Below are 16,680 nucleotides of genomic sequence, written 5' to 3' on the forward strand. Positions count from 1 at the left end.
GGCAACATCACGCAAAACTTCAATTTAGAATGAGTACAAGCTGTTATCGTTTCCTTATGTTCCTCATTTTGGGCATCTAATGTAGCCATTACAAAATAATATCGCTCCTCAAACTGTCAAACGAGCGGCATGAGCATCCAGGTCAATTTCAGTACCTGATGAATCGGTTGCTGCCAATTCTACTGTTACGTAGTCTGCATAAAAATGTTCGCGCACCTTAGGAAGATCATGGCTAGTAGCGACAAACAAGTTTTTTTTTGTAGGATCGGTGCCAATAGTCTGTGCGAGATTGTACGCGCGCTTGAGGCGGCCATCAGCGATACAAAGACGTAGAAGGGCCGATTGTAATTCCGATATGACAAATACGGGGATCAGAACAAAGACAAACCAAAACCAACAACAAAACAAACTCACAACCACCAACAACGGCGCACTTTGAGGTTATACAGAAACAAAGAAAACAAAAACGTGTCAACACAAACTACCACGGTAAAACACACCGGAACGAAGATCCGGCCCGGAGGACCAAAAAATGTTTGTTCACCAACAATATGGCGCGCATTATTCAAAACAAAACACCAATGATTTCAAAATTTTAATCGGATTGCACTGCAACGACATGACACGTTTTTACCGACCATTATGTAACAACAAAATACTGCCTGTAGAAACACGTCACTTCCGGGCGCCAGATGGACCAAATGTAAAAACGAAAATTCCTCAACTTTCAGACAGGCTGGCCAACGCGACAGTTTTGTTCTTTTCTTCAAGCACTGCACTATTTACAATAAACATCCGCTTTCGACCCCCTCCTTCCCTCCGCACACCACGCGGCGCCGTTAACATTACGTAACTGACATCTGACAGCTGCCGACGCGTGTCTAGAGATTTCTCGCGTCGGGTCAGTGCGGAATGACGCGACTGACTCCAGCCACGTTCGTGAATTCTAGAAGTCGCGCCTGTGATATATAAGCTAGGATGCCGGCCTCCGGAGTTGGGAGTTAGTCAGTGAGGAGTCGGGAGTTTTCTCGCGGCGGAGTTTCCGGGCAATAGTGTCGCGGGTGCGGCGGAGTTCCGGCGTGAGAGAGTCTGCGCGAGTGCCGCGAAGTTCCAAGTGAAGCATCGAGTGGATCCTCGGCGAAGGGTAGTGCGATGACGGCGGCGGAGTGCGGCGGATGGCGGCGGCGGAGTGCAGCGACGGGGTCCTGCGACGGAGGTCCACGAGGGGTGCTGCAGCGAGAGTTACGCCAGAGGTACGGCCCAGCGAGCTGTGTGGTGTGTAGAATCCGAGTGACTAGGGAATGAACATTCTTTAGGTGTATTTGATTATTAGGCATTTTAAAAAGATTATTTGATAGTGAAGTAAATATTGGCAATAAATATAACTGTGGTAATAAAATCTTTAATTGGGCTAACTTTACGAACCCGGTATTTTTCCCACACGATTTTTTTTTTTTCATTTTAATAATAAATCGTAACAGTATACTTGGGTTCAAAACTAAATGAAGTAGCTTGGCTTCTGGGTTGAAGCAGCGTCCAAGGTGAATATATCACCGTTTTTTTTTTACTTTTTCCCAACCTAACTAAAACTAAGTGTGTGTGGGAGGGTTCCGGATTAGGGAGGGAGACTAAGTGTGTCTCAGGCTGAAGCCAGTGGCGTCTCGTCAGGGCAAGCAAGACAAGCAGTGCTTGCCCAGGCAGTTTCCAGACATTGTATTTTTTAAATAAATATTTTATTCAGAATAGTATTTTACTTTGGCTCGTGCAGTTAGGTGTATGTATTTTTTACACTATCTTCTAGGGACCCAATACTGTGCGCTGTGCATTATAAGAAAAAAACTCGTTGACACACAAAACATGCTGTTTTAGAAGCGTTGCTAGGTTTAGAAGCGCTGGTAGGACCGCTTTTAGCAGGAAGGCTGCCGCAGTAATTTCCTTTCGAAAGGATATCGATGATACTACACTCCCACTTAGGATATAAATAATGTAGAGTAGGTATTTTATTATCAGAATAATGAAAGTCAAACATTATTATTCAAAAATAATTTATAATTTAAAAAATTGTCAATTTTTCTACCTGTTGAATAGTCAATGTTCAGTTAAAAAAACTACTTAAATAGCACCCTTTTGTACCTTGAAATCCATATTTTCCCGGGGGAGCCGGGGGAGCCGGGGGAGCCGGGGGAGCCGGGGGAGCCCCCCCCCCCCCCCCCCCCACCACCACCGGGGCCAGTTTTGGGGTGAACGGAGTTGTTGCTTCCCCTCATGTAAACCTCACGCCTAGCCCCTGGCCGAAGCCTATACGCTCTTAGTCATACAGGAGGGGTAGTATGCATCATGTGCTAGTAGGGGGATTGGCCAGCCATGGTAGCGATTGGTGCCATGACTAACTCCCCTTACTGACTTCACTAGACTAAAACTAGATTATTTGTGTCCAGGCTCGTAATTCAGTGTACATGTGACTCCGCCACCTACTTTACTTTCACTTGTATACTAAAAGCAGTTCCGATGTATAAAATTTTAGACCTTTACGCATGGTATTTGTCATCTAAACATGATGTTAACATTCATTTTTCCTATAAATAAATTGAACCTGGAAATAGTAAATTTTTAACTCATTAGAAAGACAATTTATGACAGCCTTCTTAGGTTTATACATTGATATTATAAGTTACAATTGGTATTATGTGCAGGTATTTGTTGAATCTTCATATGAATCTGTTAAAATATATTTTTTTCATTAAATATCTTAATCCTAGTAAAACATAAACTGAAAATTATTCTACCAGTCTTTTGATTACTGAAGTGTTCAATAAAATGTAACTTAAAAATATTTCTCCAAATACAGATGTTTCTTTACCTTTAAGTACAGGAAAAGCACACAGATTTGTTTATGTACTTGTAAAGTCCATTTTAGGCAGCCCTGGTGAAGTCACTACAGGAGACAAGATTTTTAGATTTTTATCTGGTGGCAAAAGCTCTTATACCATCAGCTAATTAAATAATATAAAAAACTAAACGTCCAAAGGTTGTAGTTGTTTGCTGTAACATAGATGTTATACTTTTAGACATACAACCATTGAATGACAATACTAGGATAGCAGTAACTAAAGAATAATAATTTTTATGAAATGGTAAACATGTCTTGTTCTTCCTTTGCTTCAGGTGTCTGAGTCTTGTTTGGTGCATCTTTGAAAACTTCAAAATCTACGTCATTGATTAATTTCTTCTTCCCAAAAGGCGGCGGGCCAATCAATTGCTCCACATCGTCATAGTTGAGCGTCTCTTTCTTCAGCAATGTTTCGGCCAGCTACAAAGAAATAGTGATGATTAAAACCAAAAGGCAAAACACACAGTAATACACTTTACAGAAAGAGAAACATGTAAAGAACACTTGGAAATCAATTGTTTAGCATTTTGTTTCCGAAATTGAAAATTTTGTGAAATTTTCAATTTTTCTAAAAAATAGCATTTTGTAGCACATACCAGCACACTTTTTTCTTTCAGAAGTTTGTATTCATTTGCACCATGTTCCATAGTTTTTTTTTTTTTGCCTTTCCATATTAACAAAGAACTGTTCCTAACAGTAAACTTTAGTTTCAAGTGTACATATGATAGCAGTGGCAGAAGCAATGAGACGGATAGTTGTGAAAATTACAGAAACTGTGTTGCTGGTTTAAGCATTGAAAAAATACTACAAGTAGTTGTAGCTATTAGTACAATATATAATAAAAATATGAGCGTATGCTTTTTACTTTGTTTGCTAGGCAAACTATTTTTCACTCATTTGAAAATAAACCATGTGTTACATTGCGTATCATGTATTCGCATACAAATGTGTGAATCTTACATGGGCATCACATTTCATCCTGTTAAATTTATTATGCACATTTTGTTGCACACTAATTTTTACCCTCAACTTTCTTAAACAGTATATTTGCAAATCAAATTCTGAATCCAATATCAAATTTTTCATGAATATCAAATTTTAACATATACTAAAACTTTTTTTTCCCACACATTACAGTAGTCCAACAAAAATTGATCCAAAATACAGTATAATATATATATATAAATTACATATATTATATATAATATATATATGTTATATATATATATATATATATAGGTGTAAGATAAAATAAAAGAAACCAGCAATTCATTTTCTAACACTGCAAATGAGACAATTGCAAGTTAAAAATTTAAAAAAAAAACCTTTTATATAAGTAACAAAGTTGTTGGGCAAATTCTTACATGGGAAATAATTACGGGACCGAAATATTTGACCACATTAGATGAGAAAACGTACTGTTTTAGAATGCCTTAAATGAGTTTTACTGTAATCCTCTGCCCACAGCATACTCTTAAATGCTTTAGCTTGAGCATCATGAGATTATTCTGAAGTTCTGCTCACTCTCACCTGATGACCGAGGGGAACGAGTGGATCTTTTGGTTTTTAGAAGATAAACAATGATTTCATCCAGGCGTTGATTTCTGTTTTTATTTTACTTTTGATTATTTGCCATAATGTAGAGCTACATCATGTGCATTAATTAACAGAAATCATATACAACATGGAATTGAGATTACATTAATACAAGAATGGGCACAAGATGGGCTCAAGAATGGGTACAAGAATGGGTACAAGAATGGACCGGCCCTTATTAGAGAATTAGCATACGTAGATTTAACAATTTTTGATTACAGTTCATAATAAGAAAACACATTAAATTATCGTCGTGAGGTTCTTGATTTCAGATCAAAGAAACGTCGTGGTTAGATGTTAGATCTAAAAAGGTTTAAAAAAATTGAAAGGCTGGCATTTTGGAGATTATTGGATGAAGTGGGACAGCTGACGAGATGTCAGAGGGCCTGGGTCATCTGCCCCGTGGAGGCTGATCTGGTCCTTGGAAAAGTACCCGGGTTCAGTACTCGGTGCCTGGTCCGGCACTTGTACTGTGTTACTTGGTCCCTGTATGTGAACAGATCCAAACACATATGTTTAGGACTGAATCACAGACAGTAGGTGGAATAGGCAGAAAATGCCTCCTAGTTACGATGACAGATGGGGGAGGGGTGGTGCTAAAAACTCACCAAACAGGGTGATGTCTACCAGGGTCTGCCCGTTGGTTGACCAGGCGAGCGCGTGGCGGATGATCCATTATTCTCAAAGAAAATTATCTACAAAGACTAATACATTACTACTTTAGCTAGATTTACGTGGACTGATATCTCGAAGTTGGTGGTACTGCCCGATGTCAGTGCGACCTACTGAGGTGTGGCTGAACTGAGTAGAGATCGACTCGCGCGGGTCAGCTGGTAGCAGCATGTAGCTTATGCGACGGACTAAGCCAGCGCTCTGGTGGCTTGGGGAGGAACTACATGAACTGGTTCCTGCGGGAGACACCAGAGGGCAGGCGTTTCGCGGGCGTTCAAACTCTCAGGGGATGAGATTCGCAAAACTACCGCTAATTGGCATAAGCATGTACTTCATGTACTACTGTCATGGACTTGGGGACAGGCCGAGCCTGGCCGGGGTTAGTGGCCGGTCAAAGACCCGGGGCGGTGTTCCCAGGAAACCTGGAGAGGGGTTAAAACTGCGATGCCAGTGGGAAAGGTGGTCTACAAGACTTAGAGGCGTCAATATACTTTGGCAAAGATGATTCGCGATCATGCCAAGGAGTGCTCGCGTCAGGGGAGCTCTAGGAACTGGCCGGTGCTAAGAGCTTGCAGATCATAGCAGTTCTCGTCACGGATCGGGGACGAATTACAGGAGACGTACGTGCGCCAATGCGGGAATAATGGGATTGTCCTGCTGGGTCATTGAATAGTAAGCACAATCAGATCTAGAGCTGGGAATACTTTGGAAGACGAGTCTGACAAATGTTGGATGGAGTGTACAGGAGGAGGAACAAGTTTAAGTTCTTGCAGCAGAGGAATGATTGGAGACATCATTTAAGTTGAAAAAATTGGTTGTCTGTAAAGTCTGTTTACGGACGATAGTTTAACGTGACAACGTCATAACAAAACATTGATGAAATGATTGCATACTTTTATGAATAAAATTGAATCATTTTTTATTGAATTATCACTATTCTGTATGGATACAAAGAAGGAGTAAAATGAAATCTAGAATTTAATTGATAAATTTACTTTTATTTGCACTCATTAATTCAAATATGTTTATTACTTTAATGAAGATATTATTTTAACTATAACTTTTATACATGTTTGCTATTTAACTTATTCCAATCTGTGTTATTCTGTTAAAGATAGGACGATGATAGGAAAAGTAGGAAACAAATGGGAGTGTTTCAAGTTTAATGTACCTCGAAAAAGTCAAATTGATGGTTGTTCCAATCGAGTGGAAGAGAGATAGATGCGGCGCAAGCGTACAATGAGCGTAACGTGACAATGAGCGTAGTCATCCTTTTTCGTGCGTGCAGCCGGCGTTCATCGATTTATTAAACGTTGTCACGTCAAAAAAATTCAAATTTAAAATTTTGCCGAAAAATACTAGTTGGCAGCACACTGCACACTGTATGTGTGCCCGGATAAGCAGGGCCTTTTAAACATCTTCCCTGTCTGCGGGAACCCTCAGCAGGCTGTCCCCCCGAACACACAGCGGAGCAGCGTACCAGCTGCAGCTTGTCCCGGTGCTGCGCGAGGACCCGCTCCGTGCGGCGGTAGGCGGACGCCACAAGCCGGCGCGCCTCGTCGTCCATGAGGGCCGCCAGCCGCTTGCTGAACGGCCGCCGGCCCACCTCCCGGGAGTCCTCCTCCGAGAAGGACAGCAGCCCCACCGCCTGCGTCATGCCGTACTGCTTCACCATGGCGTACGCCATCTTGGTCACCCTCTGGAGGTCGTTCTGGGCCCCGGTCGTGATGCGGTTGAACGTGAGCGACTCCGCGACCCTCCCCCCGAGCGCCATGCACATCCTCTCCAACAGCTGCGGGACGACGTGGCAATCAGTACTACACACATGCATGGAGATGACACCAATAAAAATAACATAACAATTAAATACTTTTTGGCAAAAAAAATTATGATTATTCATATTTTAACTATTTTATTCCAAATATGTTTTTTCTACTTAATTTACCTTTGTGAATCAAAAGCAGCAACATGTCATAAGTCATAATTTCTTTTTCACATTTTACTCCCATTATCGCTATTATGTGTAGGGACCTTGAACAATGGTGAAGTGCGAAATTCATGGAAAACTGAAAATGTTCAGCGATTTTAAATATTTTTTTTTGGAAAAAAGAGTTTGACGATTCTAGGAGTTGATTGATTCCATTTATACATATAAAACATCACAAGTTACATCCAAGAATTGTAACACAGGAAACAAATTACATTTCATTAACAGGGTTTTGGGAAATCCTAATTTTTATTGATTTATGAATGATATACAAAATCTAACAAACAATTTAAAATTGTATACAACACAATCAGATGATCTTAGTTTATGCTCGGGTTGACATAAATATTGGCATTAAAGTCTCTAAAAATCTATTATATATATATATATGTATTAAATTTATGAAAATATTTATAAACAACACAATATAGTTATCTTGCTAAAGAAACAACACTGCCTAATTTTTTTGAATACATACATTTTTTTTTTATTGAAAATTATTTCTTTGCTTCTCCATGCATTTAGCCACTTTAAACGACATTGTTGAGCAGTTTCTACTGATTAAATATGAAAAAAAAAAGTATAATATTATTATTATTATTTTTTTTGCCACACAGGCGGTGTTGTGTCTTACTTGACACTGTATTATCAATTTATTTAAAATAATGGGGAAAAAAACACAAAATTATGGATGCAAAATAATTTCGGAACCTGCCCTCCCACCAGAGACTCACTTCCTCGTTGGAGTGCAGTTTGGCGTCAGAGGGCATGTACTGGGCGAAGCCGAGCGCGGCGGTGGTGCGCGGCACGATGGTGACCTTGAGCAGGGCGTCCGTGTGCTCTAGCATCCAGCCGACGAGGGCGTGGCCCGACTCGTGGTACGCCACCACCTCCTTCTCCTGCGGCGACATGGCGTGGCTGCGCTTCTCCGTGCCGCCCACCACGCGCTCCACCGCGTACTCGAGGTCGCGGCCTGTCACCACGCGCTGCTTCAGGCGGGCCGCGTGCAGAGCCGCCTCGTTGCACACGTTCGCTATGTCCGCGCCTGCACACACATACCCACTCATCCTGACAACCGCAACACTGGCGTGACGCTGCGTTTTTATCACACTTCACAGTGAATAGGGAGGGCGTGATGGTTCTGGGACAATGGAAACAAACGGGCGCCATCTTATCTGGCAGTGTGGGACCACGTGGGGCACCTCATACTCGGGCCACGAGGCGAGGGTTGTCATGTCCGCACTTACACACACACACCCACTCATCCCGACAACCGCAACACTGGCATGACGCTGCGTTTTTATCACACTTCACAGTAAGTAGGGAGAGCGTGGTGGTTCTGGGACACTGGAAACAAACGGGCGCCATCTTATCTGGCAGTGTGGGACCACGTGGCGAGGTGGACATGGCACCTCATACTCGGACCAAGAGGCGAGGGTTGTCATGTCCGCGCCTACACACACACACACACACACACCCACTCATCCCAACAACTGCAACACTGGCGTGATGCTGCGTTTTTATCACACTTCACAGTAAGTAGGGAGAGCGTGATGGTTCTGGGACACTGGAAACAAACTGGCGCCATCTTATCTGGCAGTGTGGGACCACGTGGCGAAGTGGACATGGCACCTCATACTCGGGCCACGAGGCGAGGGTTGTCATGTTCGCGCCTACGCACGCACGCACGCACGCACGCACGCACGCACGCACGCACGCACGCACGCACGCACGCACGCACGCACGCACGCACGCACGCACGCACGCACGCACGCACGCACGCACGCACGCACGCACGCACGCACGCACGCACGCACGCACGCACGCACGCACGCACGCACGCACGCACGCACGCACGCACGCACGCACGCACGCACGCACGCACGCACGCACGCACGCACGCACGCACGCACGCACGCACGCACGCACGCACGCACGCACGCACGCACGCACGCACGCACGCACGCACGCACGCACGCACGCACGCACGCCAAGTTTATTACTGGCGGCATATTTAAAAAAAATAATTGTCTGCTGTCGGCCAACATATATTTTTTTTTAAATATCGCCAACTTTGGAAAAAATAAGTCTGCTGCTAGGGACTGTAATCATTTATTATAGTGTCGCCAACTGTGAAAAGTTTAATCATCTGCTGTAGGCAGCGATCTTTTTATAGTGGTGCATAACTGAAACTTATAGTAGTAGTTATGTTTAAAATCCTAAAGTCCATCCAAATCTTTTTATAGTAATGGGTGATGTCAGGATATTAAACTTTAAAAACAATATATTTTAAATACTAAAGACGTCATTTTAGATTGACATATGCAGACTACCATTGTAACAAAGCAAAAGACATGTTTATTAGAAGTATACTTATAGCACTAGCTTACAGTCATAATTTTTTTACTGTGTAATATTCTTTTATACTTAGTATAATTTATGTATAATATTTTTAAAAAATGTATGTCAAGTGTTTCTTTTTAACCGACTTCAAAAAAAGAGGAGGTTGTTAATTCGACTTTTTTTTATTTTTTTGTTTTTTATGTTTGTTACCTCAGAACTTTAGACTGGGTGAACCGATTTTGATTATTGTTTTTTTATTTGAAATCTGGTGCTTCCAGTGTTGTCCCATTTCAATTTGGTTCAATTCTGACAATGGCATCCATGAGAAAACCATATAAGTCTTTAATTTGCATTAAGTATGTGTGCAACAATGGACGAATAACTCAATATCACGCCAACCGATTTTGATGATTATTTTTTTATTTGAAAGGATGTACTTCAAGGGTAGTTTGATGAGAGTCTGGTGAGAGTCTGGTGAGAGTCTGGTTAGGTTCTGATTATGGGATCCATGACAAAGTAACGAAACTCTTCAATTCTTAGGAGCAAATTACAGATACTCGGCCGAATCTTTTATAGGCTATCTGGAAATTTGAGTCACCTACCATAACATGGATCAAGCTGAGACGGTTTGCACGTTTCTCTTCTGTCTATTTGGATAGATGATCGTGTATCACACTGAGTCGGTGGGCACATTGTTCCTCCATCTCATTCGATAGACTATCGTTGATCAAGCCGAGACGGTGACTATGTTTTTCGATATTTTCCCTGTTCAAAACTTTTTCATGTAAAGCCACATTTTCTAAAGTCTATTTTTGCGCTCTTCGCAAGTCTCTTTTGAAATTGTCCTCGAGGTAGATTTCCTCTGTTGAGATAGGCGTTTCTCCCTGACTTTGTTTGTTTCATTTAAACGGCGATGTCTCATATGAGCAGCACGTTTAGTAGGTCTACCCATATTCAGACAAATTAGTAAGTGTACTTCAGATTCACTAAAAATCAAAAAATAAACACAAATTTTAACAACAAAAACCAACTTAAAAATAACTATTCCAAAAAAAATTAATATGCACTAAAAAATTAAAAAATAAAAATTGTGTATTCTTCTACAACTTAATAATCAACTTACTTTTTCTACTCAATATGTAGGTACAATCTATGTGTTTACCACGCAAGAAGGTAGGTAGGTAGGTACCTACCCACTTTAAATCTAACTGAACACATACCTATGAATAACAAACAATTATTAAAATATTTTTTTAGTTTTCTCCTAAGTAAAATTAAATAAAAATATTAGACAACTTAAAAGTCAATCAAATTATTATGTTAATATAATGTAATTACAATTACTGTTATTTTTGGAGTTGGTGTCAGCCAAGGAAACACTACAATATACCTAGTAATAATAATACGAGAATACTTTAAGAAATATTTTTTTACAAATTAACTTTTATATTAATGACAATACCTATACTGTGAGTACTGTGACAATACCAATACTTAATCAAACCCATTTACAAATTAACTTTTATACGACAATATACTGTGACAATATCAGCGACCTTGAAGCGACATAAATACCAATACCTAATTAAACCAAACAAACTAACTTTAATACAATACTATGCTGAGACATAATGTAGCAAAAAGGTGACAAGAAAATATAACCAATATTAAACACAAGGACTTACCGTAAGAAGGACGGCGTAGGTATGTGTTGAGTTAGATTTGAAGTGTGACACAGACTCCAAAAATAACAATAATTGTAACAACATTATATTATCGTAATAATTTGATTGACTTTAAGTAGTCTAATATTTTTCATTTCATTTTACTTAGGAGAACTCTAAAAAATATTTTGAACATTGTTTGTTATTCATAGGTATGTGTTCAGTTAGATTTCAAGTGGGTAGGTACCTACTTACCTTCTTGTGTGGTAAACACATAGATCATATCTACATACTGATGAATAGAAAAAGTAAGTTGAATATTAAGTTGTAGAAGAATACGCAATTATTTTTTTATTTTTAGTGCATATTAATTTGTTTTGGAATAGTTTTTTTTAAAGACTTTTTTGACATGACGTCTAATAAATCGATGAATGCCGGCTGCACGCACGAAAAATGTCCCGTTGCGCACATTGTCCCATTACGCTGTGTCCCATTGCGCTGTGTCCCATTACACTGTGTCCCGTTACACTCATTGTACGCTTGCGCCGCATCTATCTCTCTTCCACTCGATTGGAACAACCATCGATTTTACTTTTTCGAGGCACATTAAACTTGAAACACTCCAATACGTTTCCTACTTTTCCTATCATCGTCCTATCCTTAACAAAATAACAGATTGGAAGAAGTTAAATAGCAAACACGTATAAAAGTTATAGTTAAAATAATATCTTCGTTAAAGAAATAAACATATTTGAATTAATGAGTGCAAATAAAAGTAAATTTATCAATTAAATTGTAGATTTAATTTCACTCCTTCTTTGTATCCATACAAAATAGTGATAATTCAATAAAAATGATTCAATTTTATTCATAAAAGTATGCAATCATTACATCAATGTTTTGGTATGACGTCACGTTAAAGTAACGTCCGTAAACCGACTTTACAGACAACCAATTTTTTTTGTTAAAATTTGAGTTTATTTAGTATTTCACTTATTAAAGTATTTATCTATGGTAATAAAGGTTTTTATTTATTTTATACCTCTTATTATGTGTAATGTGTTTGCATTTAAGTTTTAAGTCTTAATTATTTGTTAAATTGTGGTAGCATGCAGGCATACATTGTTCAGTATGTTATAGGCATATGGTTTAATATATTCCTCAAGTGTTTTTAAAAGTCATATTCATCTTGTGGTCAGTAATAATAATAATAAAATTAAGTGTTCTTAAAAGTTAAGTAATTTTTATTAGTAATAAGTATTTATATGTTCAGAAAAAAAAACAGTAAAACCGTGTTAATACGTGTTTCAAGGGACTGGATGATAAAAACTTATTAACAGGGAAAACTTCTTAAAAGGGAAATAGTACAGATCAGATTCTACATAAAAATAATCATTAAAATGACATACTTTGGTTATGCACTGTTCGTTCAGCTTTCTTTTTTAAAATTTGAATATTTGTGGGGATTCCATTACAAAAAAACATTTGTTGTTTATTAAAAGCCTCGCATTACTTTAAAATTATTATTATTGAATTAAGTAATTACTCAAAATATTGAATTACCTTTTAAGTTACCATGAAAATCAAACATTTGAGACCCTCAGAGGCCCTAATGCAACCTGTACAGTGTTTACCTCTCTAATTTTATTTTTTATTGGTAGTAGACATCTGTAGGAAGGCCCTTATATATTAACTCTATCATTACCAATGGCCAAAGTGGGTGGGAAAAAATTAATGTTTGTGACAGATACCTTGAAAACTACACAATGGAGGCTCCAAGAGGGACTGATTCTACCTGTACTGTGGTTGACTCTTGAATTACATTTTTTTTAATCTAGTGGACACCTGTAGGAAAGTCCTTAGGTCTATCGGCATCATTGCACAGTTTGATGTAAAAAAATAAAAACCACGACAGTATTTGCCTTAGTTGCGTGGAATAGCGTAGGCTGTTGTCCCAAGCTCTCTGTACAATGACACAATAGGTGGTAAATAGATCCAGCAGATAGAGCTAATTTCAGCACAGTTAGCATTCTTGGTACTGGTATTAACCTCTGTGGTTATGTTTTTGCAGCATTCTTTAGTTTTGCTTCAAGGGTATTAAAAAATTTATAAATATTATCACTACAATTTTCTGTCGTAAATACATGTATCTAAATGTGTCACAATGAATGAGTAATTATCTAATTAATTATCTAAAATTATCTAAAAGTGAATACGTGTTTGCTGGCTGACATATTCAAATCATTTTGTTCGGGTTGTTTACAGTACTTTATTATTCTTTAGATCCAGCTCATTACATCACTGCTTGCTATAATATGACTTTGAATACTAACACTTCGAAATAACAAATATTTGTTTGTTTACAAATACTTGCCATAACATACCTCATCAGTGTCATATTACCAACGTTTAATGCTCATATTAAGCCATTTATGGGATATAAATACCCTTTTTTTGATGTTTTAATTGGACTTTATTATAAAAAAAAATAAAAATAAGCAACATTTAAAATATGCCACAAGTATTTAAAGTTTTCTTTCGCTATTGTCTCGCTAAACAGTAACAGACAAAATCCCATAAACCATTAAAAACATGACATATATGTAGGGACAGGTACTTTTCGCGATCGTGAATCACCGCCGTTATTTCGCGAATTTGGCCCTTTTTTTTTTACGAAAATGTGAATTTTGCGATTTTCCACTGTTTCGTCGCGAATTTGGTCAAAATTTTGTTATTTGAAGCTTAAATTGCCACAAACACATATAATTTAGATATAAATCATCTTCCGTTCGTAACACCAGCGCACCAATAAAAAATAAAACAATAAAACACTACATAAAAATACATTTCACCGTGCCGGCAACATTACTAGGCAAAACTAGGTAAACAATTTATTTTCTCCAACCATAACCACAAAAACCACATTCTGTGGCAATAAATCACGGCGAGGTTAACGACCACAGATGACGGTAATCCAGGACCGTTTATATTTTGCATTTTAACATTACAAGCTTCAACACTTGTTTCTCGTGCCATGAAGTTATCAAAACAAAACGTGTTTCTCAATAAACGTGTTACCAACGTAGCAGTACGAGAATGCGTGAAAGAAATGAACGTTTACGAACAATCGATTGTTGTTTAATCATACAATCAAGCGTGTTCGGTAGATAAAAACGATACCGCGTTCAGAACGCGTAAATTTTGATATCAACGAAAATTACCAGTGTTTTTTCTACATAATTTACTTAACCATAAAATACTTTAGGCAATTTTAAACTGCAACAAACTAATTGATGGATGTATGTGATTTTTTTTCTTCGGTTGTTAGGTTACTGCACATGCGTGCATTTATTATTGTTCGGTGGCTATTCATTGCGGTAACTGAACGAAGTATGACATAAACACACTAGAAAGGGCCTAAGAATTTTCTTCTGATGGTCTCTATTCGACAGATAAGGCAGTTTTATTTTGTAAATACTGTAATTACAGACTCAATTGGGGGACGCACCACAACGCCAAACGTACAATAACGCCGAATGCCAAATTGACCACAACGCCGGCACGCTAGAAAACTGCTGTGTACCACAACGCCGAAATACATAAAAGCCGAAAAATGTCATTCCAGGACTTCCACAAAGGTTAGATTAGGTTAGGTTTGACTAGATTAGGTTTGACTAGGTTAGGTTTGACTAGATTAGGTTTGACTAGGTTAGGTTTGACTAGGTTATGTTAGGATAGGCTAGGTTCAGTATGGTTAGGTTATATTACGCTAGGTTAGGTAAGGTTAGGTTTGATTGTGGTATTTCGGCGTTAAGGTACATTTAAGAAACACACACCAATTTATTCAGTTGTTATTTCAGCGTTATGGTACACAGCAGTTTTCTAGCTGTCAGCGTTGTGGTCAATTTTGACATTCAGCGTTATTGTACGTTTGGCGTTGTGGTATTTCGGCATTGTGGTAACAACCCCTCAATTGTTAAGCACATAAGCAGTGAAAAGCACAAAAAGTCACACATTTCTTCCCCCGCTATTGTAGCACTGCAGCATACTAACAGTGTTTGTGCACAGCAAGCAAAAAAAAAAGGAAAACTGAAGCGCATCGTTTTGCTATGGAGACCACTAAGGTGTTCCTCAAAGTGAACATCCCACTTCATAAACTTCAGGACCCCAGTATTTTAAGCTGGATGAAGAAATATGTTGAAGTTTTGTATTTATGCCTACATCAATATCTGTAATCATGGAGTGGCTTAAATTTAGAAGCTCTCAAAACCAAACGCAATTTAAGCTAGTTGGAAATGGGCATTTTAAAACTAACCTAAGCTAAACTTACCAAATATAAAATAAGACTCACCAAAACCAACCAAACCTAAAACTAAAGAAACCTAACTTTTTGGCCTAGCATACCACCTGAGTTAGGAATATATTTTATTGACAAACCTTCCCTCTAAACCCAAAAGTTTTGACATTCTGGAAGAGTAGCTACTTTTAAGTTTGAAGGGTTTTTCACTTCTAAATATTAGTTCTAAACATTTTGACTATTCATTACTAAGTTCATTTAACTTTTTCTTAAAAAAAAAGGTACGCGTAGATACATTTCGCCACTTTTTTTCCTCACCGCTTTTGGCTTTATTTCTCACCGCTTTTGGCATTTTTGCTTACCGCTTTTCACTAATTTTACTCACCGAAAAGTTCCTGTCCCTACATATATGTGTCATTTTAAACTTTAAAACAAAATATTATTTGTATTATCTTCATTACATGCACCAGAAGTGGGAAAAAATAAACAAATGTCGATAACGATGGACTGCAACACCACCAAATATTGACTGTCCATTGAGATAGACATTAAAAAATATTTCAATCGTAGTTTCAACGGCTTATAAATTGATGGTCACAATCAATCTGACAACATGTGATACAGTAGCAGCTAACTTGCTGTATGTATCGATGATGAAACATATGTTGCGAATCAAAAATATATGTATATATAAAAAACATAAATAATGATTTAAGATTCTAGATGAAATTAGCAAAACTGTGCTTAAATTATTGCTGAACAAAAATCCTGTTTACCTGGCTGTGATTAATAACAAAAACTCGTGAATAACTAAGGTTTAAATATGTAAATATTAGCTCATTCAATCTCTAATTTGTGAACATAGCATTTTAAAAATAATTCACGTTTTTCGTAAAATAGATTACAATGGATTTGACAGTACTTTGTGGTTCACAAAAATTTTCTGGAACAATAAGAAGAGTAGCAGGTTTTGGAAAATAAAGCGAATAGGAACTGAAATGAAAGGTCAGTTATTGGTTGGTAAAGTTAGGTTAAGTTAGTTTAGCTGCATATTTAAAAAAAATTATTTCAAAATGTTTTATTTTAACAAATATTACTGTAGCTTACTAAACTCAACCAACTTTTTATTTTAGTATTGTCTAATTTGTCTAATTTTCCAGAAACTGTTTGTTATATGACGCGAAAAAAAAAATTTTTGTGGGCTACAAATTCCCATTCTTACTATTCAAAT

The 16,680-nt window shown here is 38.1% G+C and overlaps 1 protein-coding gene across 1 annotated transcript in view; it reads right to left on the reverse strand.

Moving 5' to 3' along the window:
• Positions 1-3,024: 3,024 nt before the first annotated feature.
• LOC134540973 (paraplegin) overlaps positions 3,025-16,680 on the reverse strand; it is a 39,650-nt gene continuing 25,994 nt past the window's right edge. The window contains exons 9-11 of the mRNA XM_063384069.1: positions 7,880-8,190; positions 6,639-6,950; positions 3,025-3,310 (exon numbers count right to left, since the gene is read on the reverse strand). Of these exons, the coding sequence (XP_063240139.1) occupies positions 3,125-3,310; positions 6,639-6,950; positions 7,880-8,190 (809 nt within the window). The 3' untranslated portion in view covers positions 3,025-3,124. The remainder of the gene's footprint in view (positions 3,311-6,638; positions 6,951-7,879; positions 8,191-16,680) is intronic.

The sequence above is a fragment of the Bacillus rossius genome, chromosome 17 (assembly GCF_032445375.1).
Source record: "Bacillus rossius redtenbacheri isolate Brsri chromosome 17, Brsri_v3, whole genome shotgun sequence".
In the NCBI taxonomy this organism is placed as follows: Eukaryota; Metazoa; Arthropoda; class Insecta; order Phasmatodea; family Bacillidae; genus Bacillus; species Bacillus rossius.